The 15,954-nt window shown below is 32.5% G+C and overlaps 1 protein-coding gene across 1 annotated transcript; it reads right to left on the reverse strand.

Annotated features, from left to right (window-relative positions):
- Window positions 1–10,894: 10,894 nt before the first annotated feature.
- Window positions 10,895–12,145, reverse strand: LOC145968267 (uncharacterized). Its single transcript, XM_083093651.1, has one exon. The coding sequence runs from the start codon at window positions 12,142–12,144 to the stop codon at window positions 10,945–10,947; it is 1,200 nt and encodes a 399-aa protein (XP_082949777.1). The 5' UTR covers window position 12,145; the 3' UTR covers window positions 10,895–10,944.
- Window positions 12,146–15,954: the final 3,809 nt, after the last annotated feature.

The raw sequence follows: 15,954 nt of genomic DNA on the forward strand, positions 1-15,954 counted from the left end.
CTTCGAGCCAACCGGTCGGGATTGCAACGATACAACGAGCAAGGACTAAGCCCAAACCGGAAAGAAGACGAAACGATTGACGGAAATAGAGGAAAATGAAGTTCACCAACTCTTTTTCGCGCATAATTATCCTATCTCGTATCGAACCTGGACCCGCTAAGCACGATTTCAGGTGCTCCGCCCGGACATATTATGCCTCCCGCGGTTGCTATATGCTACACCAGGCTAGTAGACGGCAAAAGAAGAGGATACCCACATTTTTTAAATGCTTACATTCAGCAATTTAGAAAATGGGGAGGCAACCCCTTTTACCGAGCGAAAATCGTGCCTAGGGGTATCCACTCGACTCCTCGACAGGGTTAACACACGCAGTGCGTGTGGCTGTAGACGAGCAAAGAGAAGGGACCCATTGACGACCATCCGAGCAATCGATCGAGTTCTAACTAATTCGGGCCGAATCACTTGACGAAGCACGAAGCAAGAGTGTACGTTGCATAGCAACGTGTGCAAATTCGAAACATCCCAGTTAGTTGGCATCGGAAGTAGAGACTCGTGACAATAAGGAAATTGGGATTTTATACGAAAGTCCAACGCGGAAGCGCGAAAACGCGACGACGCGAGAATACTACAACGCGGAAATGCGGTAACGAAATGCCGCCGTCCGCGACACGTTGACGGCACCGACGATGGAAAGTCGATGACGCAATGTAACTTTTATTAAAACGACAATCTCGTCTAAGAACGTCAAAAAGAACGCGGGAAAAACATGGTGTTTTCGCAACCGTAATTTATTAATTTATTTATGAATATTTTCCGATACGAAATTCGTAAATATAACTGAGAAAACAAATTATTAAATTCATAATAATTAACTCGCGATCCTATAATATCGAAGGTGATTGTTAAATTTTGTGAACTTATTATTTAATCGTTGACTTATTATATCGAATCTTCACACTTTTATTCGATATTTCTTTATATTTAATTAGCAATATTTAGGAATATTATCTGACGAGAGGGAGAGCGATAAAATTCTTTTGTTAAAACGGTAATCTTTTATAAGGACGCGAAAAGAACGCGAAAAGAACGCGGAAAGAACGCGGAAAGAACGCGGAAAGAACGCGGAAAGAACACGGAAAGAACGCGGAAAGAACACGGTATTTTCGCAATCATAATTTAATAATTTATTTTAAGAATATTTAGCTCCGCGCGATATGGAATTCATAAATAGATAAATCTAACGGAAAGCATATCATAAAATTTATAATAATTGACTCGCGATTCTATAACAAAGGCGTTCGTCAAATTTTATAACGCTTATATTTAATCATTAATTTAGCATCGAATTTTTACATTTTATATAAATTTTTCCGAATTTATTAATGACTCTTTGATATGAAAATATAATTAGTTACTCTTTTATGAATATTTAAAGAATATATAGTATAAAAATAAATATGTTAATTTAATGAATTACTATTATATAATCATTATACGTATACTTTGGATAATTTTTCGTGTAATTTACATAAGAATGTATTTACGCAATTTACAATCTTCTTAAACATTAATAATTTTGCAATTTCTTTTAGTGTTCCTGAAAATAATTTTAATAATTTAAATTAATAATTTTAATATTTTCATTTTTTAGCATTTTTAAAAATAAATTCAATTTAATTTTTTAAACTGAAATAAAGCCAAATTACAAATTTCTCTATATTATATTAGATTGCTAACACGGCCATATCTCATATGATAAAATGTAAAACAAAGGCAACCATTTATAGCTGGACAGAATTTATACCGGGTATCACAGAATTTAACATAACATAACTATCGCTCTCGAAAGATGCAATTGTAATTTATATGAGTATCGATTGTATATTTATTTTAATAATTGCTGGTTATTGCTTATATTTATTTAAATACTAGATTTTAATATTTTGTAACTACTTATGTTCATTTTAATCACTATCTCGTAGAAGTTTGTATTTATTTTAATAAATGCCGGCAAAAATTGACAGTACGACATAATATGTATATTAATCTAATCTGTATATGTATATCCTGCCCAAATGTTAATGGTTATCCTGGCTTCAGCTGTTAGCAACCTGGTATAATATATAAAATTCTTATAATATAAAAGTCTCTGTGCAGACAATAAAAATTGATTGATATTATAATAATATATGTAATTAATAAATTTTTATAGTAATGCATAATTTATAATAAAATATAAAATTAATGTGTATAACATTTATCATATTACATTTATCACATTACAAGTTATTTCATTAATTAATCATTTGGCTTTACATTAAGTTTAAAAACAATATCTACAACAAATGTTGTAATGGATGAGCTAATTAGAAATTAGGGTAAGATAAGTGAATAAGATAAATGCGCGTTATAAGCGAATAAATTAGCATTAGATGTAATTGATATAATTTTTTGTGTTCTTTATTTTTAATAAATTAGGTAAAATTTATACAAAAATAATCTTTTCTCTCTTTTTTCTTTATAATTAAAATACTGCAATATATTTTCGCAATGGATGCAATATATTTCGAACGAATTTATTAAAAGTTATTTAATTTAATCTATTCTAGCTCATCCATTTTAAGGCAACAGATTTATCTACAATCTCTATGAATCCGTCATTTTAAAATTAAATAAAAGTTTTTATTACTTACCGGAGCATTGATGTGCCACAGCAGAGTTGTCATTATCGAAGCTACGTTGTCTGCAACATATAAATATAAAATTCATTTATAACAAAGCTCAAAATACAATCAATATTTAAAAAAATTATTATTGTGCGGAATTTCATATCCGGTAAAATAATAAGCAGATATAAACACGTGGGAAGATTTTATAAATTTTAAAATTACTTTTTAAATAGAAATTTTTATATATGATTTTTATAAAAATCTTTCTCTCTAATTTTCTCTTTAATTCCTTTAAATTATAAGAACGAATTATTGTGCGTACGATTTATAACAATTGATATACAAATAATAAATATTCACCATCAGGTTGCTTCGCCGATGCAAGATGCCTCTCCCAGGCCTCCTCCTCCTTTCACAATAGTTTGTTGGTCTGTAACATACAAAGAAGATTCAAATTGTAGTCACGGTCAAATAATTATTATTATATGCATTTAATTTTATATCCGACGCACATAAATAATAAGCAGATAAACAATTTTATAAATTTTGAAAAAAATTCTACTAATAAGTAATAATTTAATAATTCTATTAAAAGCTATTCGAACGTAGAAACTTTTAAATTACAGTTTTTATGTAAAAATTTCTCTCTTTTTCTCTTGTTTAAGTCATGTATATAAAAAATCAAATTACGCGATTAATTACTTAATTTAAATCGCGCGTACGCAATTAATAAATAATTATATATAAGCGATAATTTATTTACCATAGAGTTGCTTCACAGGTGCCTGATGCCTCTCCCAGGCCTCCTCCTCCTCTCATGTTGTTGACGCGCGATACTTTCAACGGCACTCCCGCACTCACGAGCGATATTTTTATATCGCTATTTTCGCTATTTTACGCGCGATACTTAACGATTTCCGCACTATTTCGATGCGATTAAAAATTTTATATTTGATCGCGCGATGTATATACTTAATATGTATACCTATACATTAGACGGCACTCCCGGTTTCGGTACGAGCGAAAATCCCATTTCACTTATGAGAATCAACTTCGAGTCAACCGGTCGGGATTGCAACGATACAACAAGCAAGGACTAAGCCCAAACCGGAAAGAAGACGAAACGATTGACGGAAATAGAGGAAAATGAAGTTCACCAACTCTTTTTCGCGCATAATTATCCTATCTTGTATCGAACCTGGACCCGCTAAGCACGATTTCAGGTGCTCCGCCCGGACATATTATGCCTCCCGCGGTTGCTATATGCTACACCAGGCTAGTAGACGGCAAAAGAAGAGGATACGCACATTTTTTAAATGCTTACATTCAGCAATTTAGAAAATGGGGAAGCAACCCCTTTTACCGAGCGAAAATCGTGCCTAGGGGAATCCACTCGACTTCTCGACAGGGTTAACACACGCAGTGCGTGTGGCTGTAGACGAGCAAAGAGAAGGGACCCATTGACGACCATTCCGAGCAATCGATCGAGTCCTAACTAATTCGGGCCGAATCACTTGACGAAGCACGAAGCAAGAGTGTACGTTGCATAGCAACGTGTGCAAACTCGAAACATCCCAGTTAGTTGGCATCGGAAGTAGAGACTCGTGACAATAAATGAAATTGGGATTTTATATGAAAAGTCCAAAAGTTCCGCGAAAACGCGACGACGCGAGAATACCACAACGCGAAAACGCGGTAACGAAGCGCTTGCCGTCCGCGGCACGTTGACGGCACCGACGACGCGAAAGGGTACTTAGCTTCCTATTCAGGCACCTTAAGATTTATCATAAATAGAAAAATTTAAGATAAACCTCAAGGCACCATACAAGTACTAAGCCCTCCCACCGCGACAAGGTGTACCCCATGGGAGGGTTATATTATATATAATTTTATATATAATATAATACATAATTTGAATTTTTTGTAATATAGTACATAAATTTAAATTTGCAAATATAAACGATAAATAAAAATATAAAGGATAAGAGAACATCTATTATACAAAGCAATGTTCAAAATAATTGATTTTAAATTTAATTATTACGCGCAATTAATTTTTACATTTTTACTTTTAAATAGATATATTTTAATATTATAAACTGCGTAATTACAAAATAATTTATATTTCTTAGATATAAACTTTTAAAAATATGATAAATAAAAAAATTTCTATTTTTTTATATGTGAAATATATAAATAAATATATTAATTTGAAATATTTTATAAAACATAAAAGTATTTGAAAATATTAATTAATAAAAAATTTTATAAATGTTTTATTTTAAAATAAAATGGAATATTTTTTATAAGTATATGTATTATACATGTTACAATTTAAAATCACTATTAAATCACAATCAAAGAAATAAAACGAAACGAGAAATATGTATATTTTGAATATAAATATTATTGATAAATAATTTATATATTGTTGCGTCCGCGGAACGCGGTATATATCGAACGCGCGCGACACAATCGCCATACGCTGACGCTCGTGCGCTCGTAAATAATAACGCGATTTAAGGTGCACAAGAATTTTAATAAATTGCGAGTAACATACAAGAATTCAGAATAATCGTAAAACGGATCACAAATAGACGCGCGTCCGCACAACTTGACAGCTGGGCTTAGACTCTCTGACAGTCGTTGTTTATAACAATATCTTGACAACGCGCGCGAAAACGATCTTTTTCGAAAGAATTCAACGGGTGACGAATACATTCAGCGGGACAATATAATAAATAATGAATGTGATAAATAATTTATATTAATGACTTACATCATATCTTATTGATCCATCCACTTCCAAAACCTCCTTTTTTTTTTGCTTCCTTCGCTCTTTTCTCGTGGCACTTTAATCCTCGTTGCACTTACACTTATTCACGAAAAGTTCTTCGTTGCACTTGCAATTGTGTTTAGAGAAAGAATTTGATAATATATGAAACGTCTCACATCACTACTTCACTGCTCAAGAGCCACTGAGCGAATGATCGTAAGTCAAGAACATTACCGCGGTACTGTTTATATCGCCAGGGTCGACTATATAAAGAAAGAATTTGATAATATATGAAACGTCACTACTTTATTGCTCAAAGTTACTGTGCGAATGACCGTAAGTCAGAAACATTACCGCGATACTGTTTATATCGCCAAGTTCGACTTATACTACGTTATTGTTATAATTCGTCGTTGAAATCTTCTGTGTTATTGCCGATTAAGAAAATTTAAAGCATTGGTTGAAATTTATTTAATTCTAATAGATATCGTTAAGGAAATTATTATAATAAGCATTAATAATCGAAAGATCATAACAAAATTAATTCTTTTATTCCCTTTTATGTATCCCCTGTTTCAATTTTTATTCGCAGTAATTAATGATTGCGATGCGATAAAGATTTATCGTTGCGATACAGTTTCATGTCGTTTATTATAAGTTAATTAATTTTTAATTATTAATAATTATATCAAATCATGTTTCGATACTAATCGTAATCGTGTTTAGAAAAATATTCGGCAATATGCGAAGCAAAATATGTAGTATAATTATAATATAATTTATAAATTAATAATGCTATCAACATCAAATAAATATATATTCAAATTTATTCAAATATTTTTAATAATACGGATAATTTGATGTTGCATGAGAGCATTATAACACACACGCTTGGACTTACAATAATATTATATATATGGAAAGAAAGAGAAAGGAAAGTTCGGAGAGTAAGATAATTTTTCGAAAAATGAAGATATTGCAAGATATATTTTCCATTTTTCGAGACTTTTATTCAAGATTTATTCTCTATTGTGAGTGTTATAAATAACTTTTACACATAGTTTTGTTATAATTTTCATAATAACTTGATATACATAATAAATTGTTATATAGAATATATACATAGAATATTTTATTATATTACGAAAATATCAGAAATGCGTACAATGTAAAATTTATTAGAAATTTTTAGATTGGCGTATATAGCTGATATAATCTATCGCAATCAAAAGAATCACTAATAAATTTATCGATTATGTCTTTCAATTAAGAAAGAGTACCCAAAATTTTAATGCATTTTGTAAGGTTTTCTAAAAGAAATATTATCGCGAAAAGATAAACTAAGTTTCGATGTTACCCAATAATTAAATGAGAAAAAAAATCGCGATTTAAATTTCACGAATATACATGACAAATAAATAAATTGACAGTAATAATAATATTTAATTACAATCCGTGTAATTTTTATAATAATCGCAACACAACGTGCGCACACGCAATATAATTATTATCGTTTTATATGATAATAAAAAAGTATCAAGTAATTAATTTTTCTGTTGCATTTAACAGTTAACACTTAGCAATAAAACGATAATTTATTTTATTGTGATTTTTATAAGAATAATTATTTCTTTAACGATACTTAAAGATTAAGTGTATTTTACTCGATGTTTTATCATTCAACTTTTTAACAATCTAAATACAATTCAAATTATTATTAATTTTAATTCTTGTTACACACTTCTATTTTTAAATCAATATGTCAAAAATTAAATTCAAATATAATCAATTAATATTCTTATAGATCTATTCTTTATAAAACTCAAAATAATTTATTTTGTAAAACTAATTATTACGCGCAATTAATTTTTTTATCTTTTAATTGAGATTTATCTCTGATATTAATACTTTAAATGTAAAACTAGCAAAAAAATGTTTCTTTATTATAAATTTTTGAAAAATATAATTATATAAAGAGAGTATGTTAATTTTCATATATGAAATATTTAAATAATTATATTATTTTAAAAATATTTTATAAAATATTAAAATATTTATATATAAAAATATTAATTAATAACAAAAATATTATAAATGCTTTATTATAGATACTTTAAATGTGTTAAAATAAAACCTGGAATATTTTATACATGCATTATATAGATAGATAGATAAATTTATTCTGTCCCTCGGGAATTGAAGGCGCTTTTCAGAGGAGCGTACCCAAACCTCTTACAACATCTTATACATGCATTATATTACGTGATTTTTAGAGCGAATTATATATACCATTGAGAAAATGAAAAAATAATAAGCGATATGTCTATTTTCAAATTAATATATATTGTTGCGTCCGCGGAACGATATGTATTGAACGCGCGCGACACAATTGATCGGCACACGCTCGCACTAGCGTACTCGAAAATAATAATACGGTTCTTTGAAACACAACAACCACGAAACATAGAACCACGAGAAACATACAAGAACTCAGATAATTCGTAAAACAAAACACAGATTTTAACGCGCGACCGCTCAGCTTGACAGCTGGGCTCAGACTCAGCTGACCGTCGTTGATGTTAAACAACCTCTTAACAACGCGCGCGGAGACAATCTTCTTCCATCGACGTACTTCCCGACAGAATAACGGATGGCGTATACAGGAACGAGACGCGGGGACGCAACAATATAAATAATAAATAATTTTTATAAATTACTCACCGCATATTTCTCTGGCTGCTTCAGGCTCTCTCACTGTTCTCTGGCTGTCCGATACTTTTCCAGATATCCTTCTCCTTTCTTCATCCTTTGCTTGCACCTTCACAGCACTCATGTTCACTCGCGAACAAACAATTAATTATATTTAGTCATAGGTAGAAACGATTGCGAGACACTTTGCACGGCACTCCCGATCACGGAATAATTACGAGAGACGCACTTTAATATATTGTATAAGGGATAGAGAAGTACGATTCGCTCGACGTTTTTATGAAATCAAATTAAATATTAATTTATTAGAAATATTGTTTTCATTATTGATATATATATGCAATACATGTATATTAATACGAATTATAGGATCGAAAGTTTAATAAAATTGAAAGTCATGATACAATAATTGTTTAATTAATAATTAATTTAAGAATATACGACGTATTTCGCACTACGATCTTTACTGCTCGAGTGTTGCCGTGTGAATGATATCAAGACCGTATGACTAGCGCGCTATTGTTTACATCGTCAAGGCCGAACACCGTGTTATTGTCCGTTCGTCATATCGAAATATATTGTATTATATTATATTATATTTTATATTATGATATAATATAATATAAATATGTTAAAGTACGTAAAATATTTCGATGACGAACAGACAATAATACCGACCTTGGCGTAAACAATACATATATTTTATATTATATTATATTATATTATATTATATTATATTATATTATATTATATTTTACGTATTTTGATACAGCAAATAATTTGTTTTCGATATTGATCACGATCGCGTCTAGAAAAGGATTTAACGGAGCGCCTTGTACTACTACTTTACTCTTTGAGTGTCGTCACGCGAATAATAATAGAGCCGAGAAAATTAGTCCGAAAGACCGTGTTATTATTATTTTTTTATCGAAACATTTTTCAAGACTATGGCATATAAACATTAGCGCGCTATTGTTTACGCCGCCAAGGTCGGTGTTATTGTCTTGTTCGTCATCGAAATATTTTACGTATTTTAACACACACACACACACACACACACACACACGCGCGCGCACACGCACACGCACACGCACACGCACACGCACACGCACACGCACACGCACGCACGCACGCACACGCACGCACGCACGCACGCACACACATATGTGCATACATATATATATATATATATATATATATATATATATATATATATATACATATACATATGGAATATATTAAAATATATAGAAGTACTTTAGATTATATAGATTTTTTAATTATATGATTATTTATTAAAAGATTGTATGATGTATCATGGAGCCTTACATTATATTAATTGTTTAGATCCACGATTCAATTATTTTACTGTGTGTCCTTATAATCCGAATTATATTTCAATGATTGAAAAATAAAACAATAAAACGTCGCAGACATATTATATTCGACTCTATAAATATCTATAAATATTAAAGAAATAATTTCTGCTCGTAAAAATCGATTTCATATCGAAATATTAATTTATTATTTTAGATTTCTGTTACTATATGATTCTTATTATAATTAATTAAATGAATAAATTACGAAATATGCGATTCGAGAATTTTCGTCGCGGTATGTATATAGATATTAATTATGTGTTATTTATAAAAGTTAATTAATTATATTGTTATAATAAATAATTTTCCGATGTTAATCGCGATCGTATCTAGAAAAGAAATTTAACGGCGTATCACTATATTACTCGTTAGAAAATATAAAATATAAACAGTAGCGCGCTATGTTTCGGCTTTGTCATCATTCGCACGGTGACTCTCGAGTAATAAGGTAGTGGTGAGAAACGTTTCGTATTGTATTGTAATTTTTTTACTAAACACGATTACGATTAGTATCGAAACATAATTTACTTTAAATATTAATATAAATTAATTAATTAAAAATTAATTCACGACATGAAACTGTATCGCAACTATAAATCTTTATCGAATCGCAATCATTCATTACCGTGATTAAAAATTGAAACAAAATAATTAATATAACACATTAGAGAAAATATTAGACAATAACATATGAAATTATATAAATCGTTTCACAATCGACATGCAGATATTACAATGCTATCTGTATCTCATTTATATAATTTCATATGTTATTGTCTAATATTTTCTCTAATGTGTTATATTAATTATTTTAACATAAAATTACACAAAGTTAAACGCTCCCCAAAATTAACAAATTAAAATGAATAATAAGAGGCAATAAGGAGCCAACGCGGTTGTAGGGCGTGAAAAAAAATTTTTCCTCCAGACAGTCAATTGAAACGATCTTTCTTCTTTATTTCATACGTTTCGGCCTCATTTCGAGCCATCTTCAGTGATTCTAATACAATCAAAAAATGCCAATTAAGACAGTAAAAAGGATGCGGTGTCAATACAAAAGAGAAAAAAAAGCATAATCACATACATACAATAGTCTATAGGAGTGAACGCTATCCCATCCAAGTCGATCCACCCGAAAAAGACCGATGCAAGCAGCACTCTCAACGGTAAAAAGCGCGAGGAGCGATGCACTGACAAAGTAAACATAACAGAGTCATATATTTGCAATAAAAATTGATTGACAACAGTCAAGGGCTACTCACTCGGACAACGAGAAGACCGACAGAGACGAAACGAACATCCAGCACGCAAACAATCAACTAAGTCGAAAATTCAAACAACAACGGAAAGCGCTATCAAACTGTGGTCGAACAAAAACAATCCATGTACATGGAGGGCAAACATCAGCTCATTAAATCTTAGATATGTTTTCAATAATCGACAGACACGATGTGTTCAACTTTAAAGTATCGCTTTGGAGGTTCAACGAATTCCTTTGGCGCTTGATATGAATCATTTCAGATATTAGTCTTTTACCTAAAAACATTTCCTCATCCAAAATGTCAACCTTATCAAAATCAAAAGTGTGATCAAGCGCTCTATGTTCCGCGATGACGGACGTAAGATTCCTTCTATGTTCTTTGATTCTCGTTTTCAACAAGCGTCCAGTTTGTCCCACGTAAGAAGCGTCGCAGTCCATGCAGTTAATTTTATACACTATATTACTGCGCGAATCTCTCTGCAAACCATCCTTACCGACCTTAATAAATCGGCGTAAGTTATTGATTCCCGTGTAAGAGAGCCTAACATTAAGATTCCCGACGCAATGTCGAAAACGTTCCGATATGTTCCTCACATATGGGACATTAAAATATGTAACCCTGCTTCCCCCACTAACATCATCTGTCCCGATCTCACAGTCCGTCAGAATGTTATTGCATTTGTCACTGAATCTGTGAAACAGAATATTAAGCCGGTCAGCAATAGTGTGAAAGATAAAAGAGAGCGGATATCCATTGTTCAAAAGAATGTTAATGACAAATTCAAAATTTTCTTTATGGAATCTTGGATGAGAAAGCCAGAAAACCTTATCCGTCAAGCCGATTATCGTACCCTTCTTCTGGCAAAGGGGGTGTCGCGACTCAAAGTGGAGGTATCTTCCGGAAAAAGTCGGTTTATGAAACCAATTAAATTCGATAAATCCATTTTCTAAAATGATTGTGATGTCAAGAAAATTCAAACGGTTGTCGACACTCTCCTCCATAGTAAACTGCAGCCTAGTGTGGAACGAATTGAACGTGTTCATAATAGTATTAAGTATCGAGGGGGGAGCCGCCAACACAATATCGTCAACGTATCTGAAATAAAATGGAAGATCCACATCAAGAGTCGCGATCGCCCTAGCTTCTAAATCTTGGAGCGTGATCTCCGCGATGATCGGGGAAAGAGGAGAGCCCATGGGCGTGCCAAATGTTTGTTGATAGCAAACATCATTAAACATAAAAAATGTAGAGTTCAAAATGAGGCGAACTGCCATTAAGAACTCATCGCGAGGTATCTGGCAATTCCCTACTATATAGTCCCATCTGACACAAAGACTGTCCAAGGCCATATCTAACGGTACGTTGGTGAATAGAGAGACGACATCCAGTGAAATCAATTTTACATCACCATCGACATATCTACCCTTGAGTCTGTCGACAACTTGTGCGCTATTGATAATTTGGCTATCAGGTCTCGGAATAGACTTGTAAATAATGTCATGTAAAAATTTGGCGAGGCCATAAAGAGGCGTGTTCTTAGATGAGACTATAATGCGTAACGGATTATTTTTCTTATGAATTTTCGGCAGCCCATAGGCCCTCGGTAAAACGCCATCCGTACAATTTAACGCTCTATATCTCGCAACAGAGATGTAATCACGAGCTCTCCATCTCACTAACAAATCATGCAAACTGCTAATCACCTTATTAATCGGGTTCTTATTTACTACTCTATACGTGTTTTTGTCTGCTAACAAAATAGACATATTAGAAAGATAATCGTCCTTATTCAACGCGACTGTTATATTGCCTTTATCGGCTCTCGTGAACAAAATGTCAGGATTCTCCTTTGTGAATTCTTTTACAGCATTCAAAGAACTCAAAATAATTTCATCAACAGGAGACTTTTTTGAAAAGGAATTATAAAAGGTACTTATAATAGGGAAAGATCTGTTTCTCAACGTCGTACGTATCTCTGTGGGCAGCCTGTTGATGTTATACTCCACATTCTTCAGTAATTCGACAGTCGTTCTTTCCTTGTCAACCACCGGTAAACAAAATTTCTCTCCAAGTTGTAGTAAACGTTTCACATCATGGGGTATGGGCGCCGAAGATAAATTAACAAACCATTCGTCTCTTAATTCCAAGATCGGAGAAACACGTGGCGAGAAAGATGAAGGATCAAGGTTGATACAAATAGAAGAGGGGGAGGGTAGGGGATTAAAGGAAAAATTCACATTATTATATATTGCTGAAGATTGACTAACTGGATGCGTCACAACTGCAGATTTATGATTCGGATGCATGTAAAAATAACGAATCGGACGAATATCTTTCAGTGTCTCTTTCAGTTGTTTATTTAACAACCATTTAAACTTCTTGTCTAGTTTCGAACTTACATAGAGATAGAAAGCGCGCTGAGACCTACTCTGTTTAACAAAAAAATTATTACAGATAGATATCGGTAAATTGTTAGATATAAGTCGAACAACAACAAACATCTCGCGGCGCAATGCTCGAATGTGTCTGTACGAATCCTTAATTTCGTTCTTCAATATATCCGTAACGAACCTAGACCTTAAATTAACATGTCGCCTGCGTGACACGGAATGGTGTAATTCATTATGATAATGGTTACAAAAACTCAGATGTTGTGGTGTTACATTGTGACTAATGCACTTCCTCAAAAATATAATACGCAAATTTAATCTAGACAACCGCTTGTTAATCCAAACCCATTTCTTTAAATAAGATACAGTCCTAAAACCGAAATAAAAGCTAACAAATTGAAAAAAGGTTGAAAAACGCATATTTTCAGCCAGCGCAATATTAACATAAAATTACACAAAGTTAAACGCTCCCCAAAATTAACAAATTAAAATGAATAATAAGAGGCAATAAGGAGCCAACGCGGTTGTAGGGCGTGAAAAAAAATTTTTCCTCCAGACAGTCAATTGAAACGATCTTTCTTCTTTATTTCATACGTTTCGGCCTCATTTCGAGCCATCTTCAGTGATTCTAATACAATCAAAAAATGCCAATTAAGACAGTAAAAAGGATGCGGTGTCAATACAAAAGAGAAAAAAAAGCATAATCACATACATACAATAGTCTATAGGAGTGAACGCTATCCCATCCAAGTCGATCCACCCGAAAAAGACCGATGCAAGCAGCACTCTCAACGGTAAAAAGCGCGAGGAGCGATGCACTGACAAAGTAAACATAACAGAGTCATATATTTGCAATAAAAATTGATTGACAACAGTCAAGGGCTACTCACTCGGACAACGAGAAGACCGACAGAGACGAAACGAACATCCAGCACGCAAACAATCAACTAAGTCGAAAATTCAAACAACAACGGAAAGCGCTATCAAACTGTGGTCGAACAAAAACAATCCATGTACATGGAGGGCAAACATCAGCTCATTAAATCTTAGATATGTTTTCAATAATCGACAGACACGATGTGTTCAACTTTAAAGTATCGCTTTGGAGGTTCAACGAATTCCTTTGGCGCTTGATATGAATCATTTCAGATATTAGTCTTTTACCTAAAAACATTTCCTCATCCAAAATGTCAACCTTATCAAAATCAAAAGTGTGATCAAGCGCTCTATGTTCCGCGATGACGGACGTAAGATTCCTTCTATGTTCTTTGATTCTCGTTTTCAACAAGCGTCCAGTTTGTCCCACGTAAGAAGCGTCGCAGTCCATGCAGTTAATTTTATACACTATATTACTGCGCGAATCTCTCTGCAAACCATCCTTACCGACCTTAATAAATCGGGATCGTCATCGCGGAACATAGAGCGCTTGATCACACTTTTGATTTTGATAAGGTTGACATTTTGGATGAGGAAATGTTTTTAGGTAAAAGACTAATATCTGAAATGATTCATATCAAGCGCCAAAGGAATTCGTTGAACCTCCAAAGCGATACTTTAAAGTTGAACACATCGTGTCTGTCGATTATTGAAAACATATCTAAGATTTAATGAGCTGATGTTTGCCCTCCATGTACATGGATTGTTTTTGTTCGACCACAGTTTGATAGCGCTTTCCGTTGTTGTTTGAATTTTCGACTTAGTTGATTGTTTGCGTGCTGGATGTTCGTTTCGTCTCTGTCGGTCTTCTCGTTGTCCGAGTGAGTAGCCCTTGACTGTTGTCAATCAATTTTTATTGCAAATATATGACTCTGTTATGTTTACTTTGTCAGTGCATCGCTCCTCGCGCTTTTTACCGTTGAGAGTGCTGCTTGCATCGGTCTTTTTCGGGTGGATCGACTTGGATGGGATAGCGTTCACTCCTATAGACTATTGTATGTATGTGATTATGCTTTTTTTTTCTCTTTTGTATTGACACCGCATCCTTTTTACTGTCTTAATTGGCATTTTTTGATTGTATTAGAATCACTGAAGATGGCTCGAAATGAGGCCGAAACGTATGAAATAAAGAAGAAAGATCGTTTCAATTGACTGTCTGGAGGAAAAATTTTTTTTCACGCCCTACAACCGCGTTGGCTCCTTATTGCCTCTTATTATTCATTTTAATTTATTAATTATTTTGTTTCAATTTTTAATCACGGTAATAAATGATTGCAATTCGATAAAGATTTATAGTTGCGATACAGTTTCATGTCGTGAATTAATTTTTAATTAATTAATTTATATTAATATTTAAGCAAATTAATTTATATTAATATTTAAGCAAATTATGTTTCGATACTAATCGTAATCGTGTTTAGTAAAAAAATTACAATACGAAACGTTTCTCACCACTACCTTATTACTCGAGAGTCACCGTGCGAATGATGACAAAGCCGAAACATAGCGCGCTACTGTTTATATTTTATATTGCCAAAGTCGAACACCGTGTTATCAATAATTCGTTGCCAAAATATTTTATATATTATAAAATATACATTAATGCGGAATATTAAATTAATGAAGTATTTTAATTTATTGATTAAAATTGATTATTTATTAAACAATTTATCCTTTCATTATGCTAATTATTTGCATCTATAATTCGATTGATTTACTTCGTGTTCTCTCACAATCCAAATTACATTTAGATTGTCAAGTAGAACGATAAAGTGTAACACGGATGAAATTTATTTGTGACTCTAAATATTATAATAATAATTATTGTCCGTA

This window comes from Camponotus vicinus, unplaced genomic scaffold (assembly GCF_025532165.1).
Source record: "Camponotus vicinus isolate PSW18456_S1 unplaced genomic scaffold, iyCamVici1.0 SCAF_3, whole genome shotgun sequence".
NCBI lineage: Eukaryota > Metazoa > Arthropoda > Insecta > Hymenoptera > Formicidae > Camponotus > Camponotus vicinus.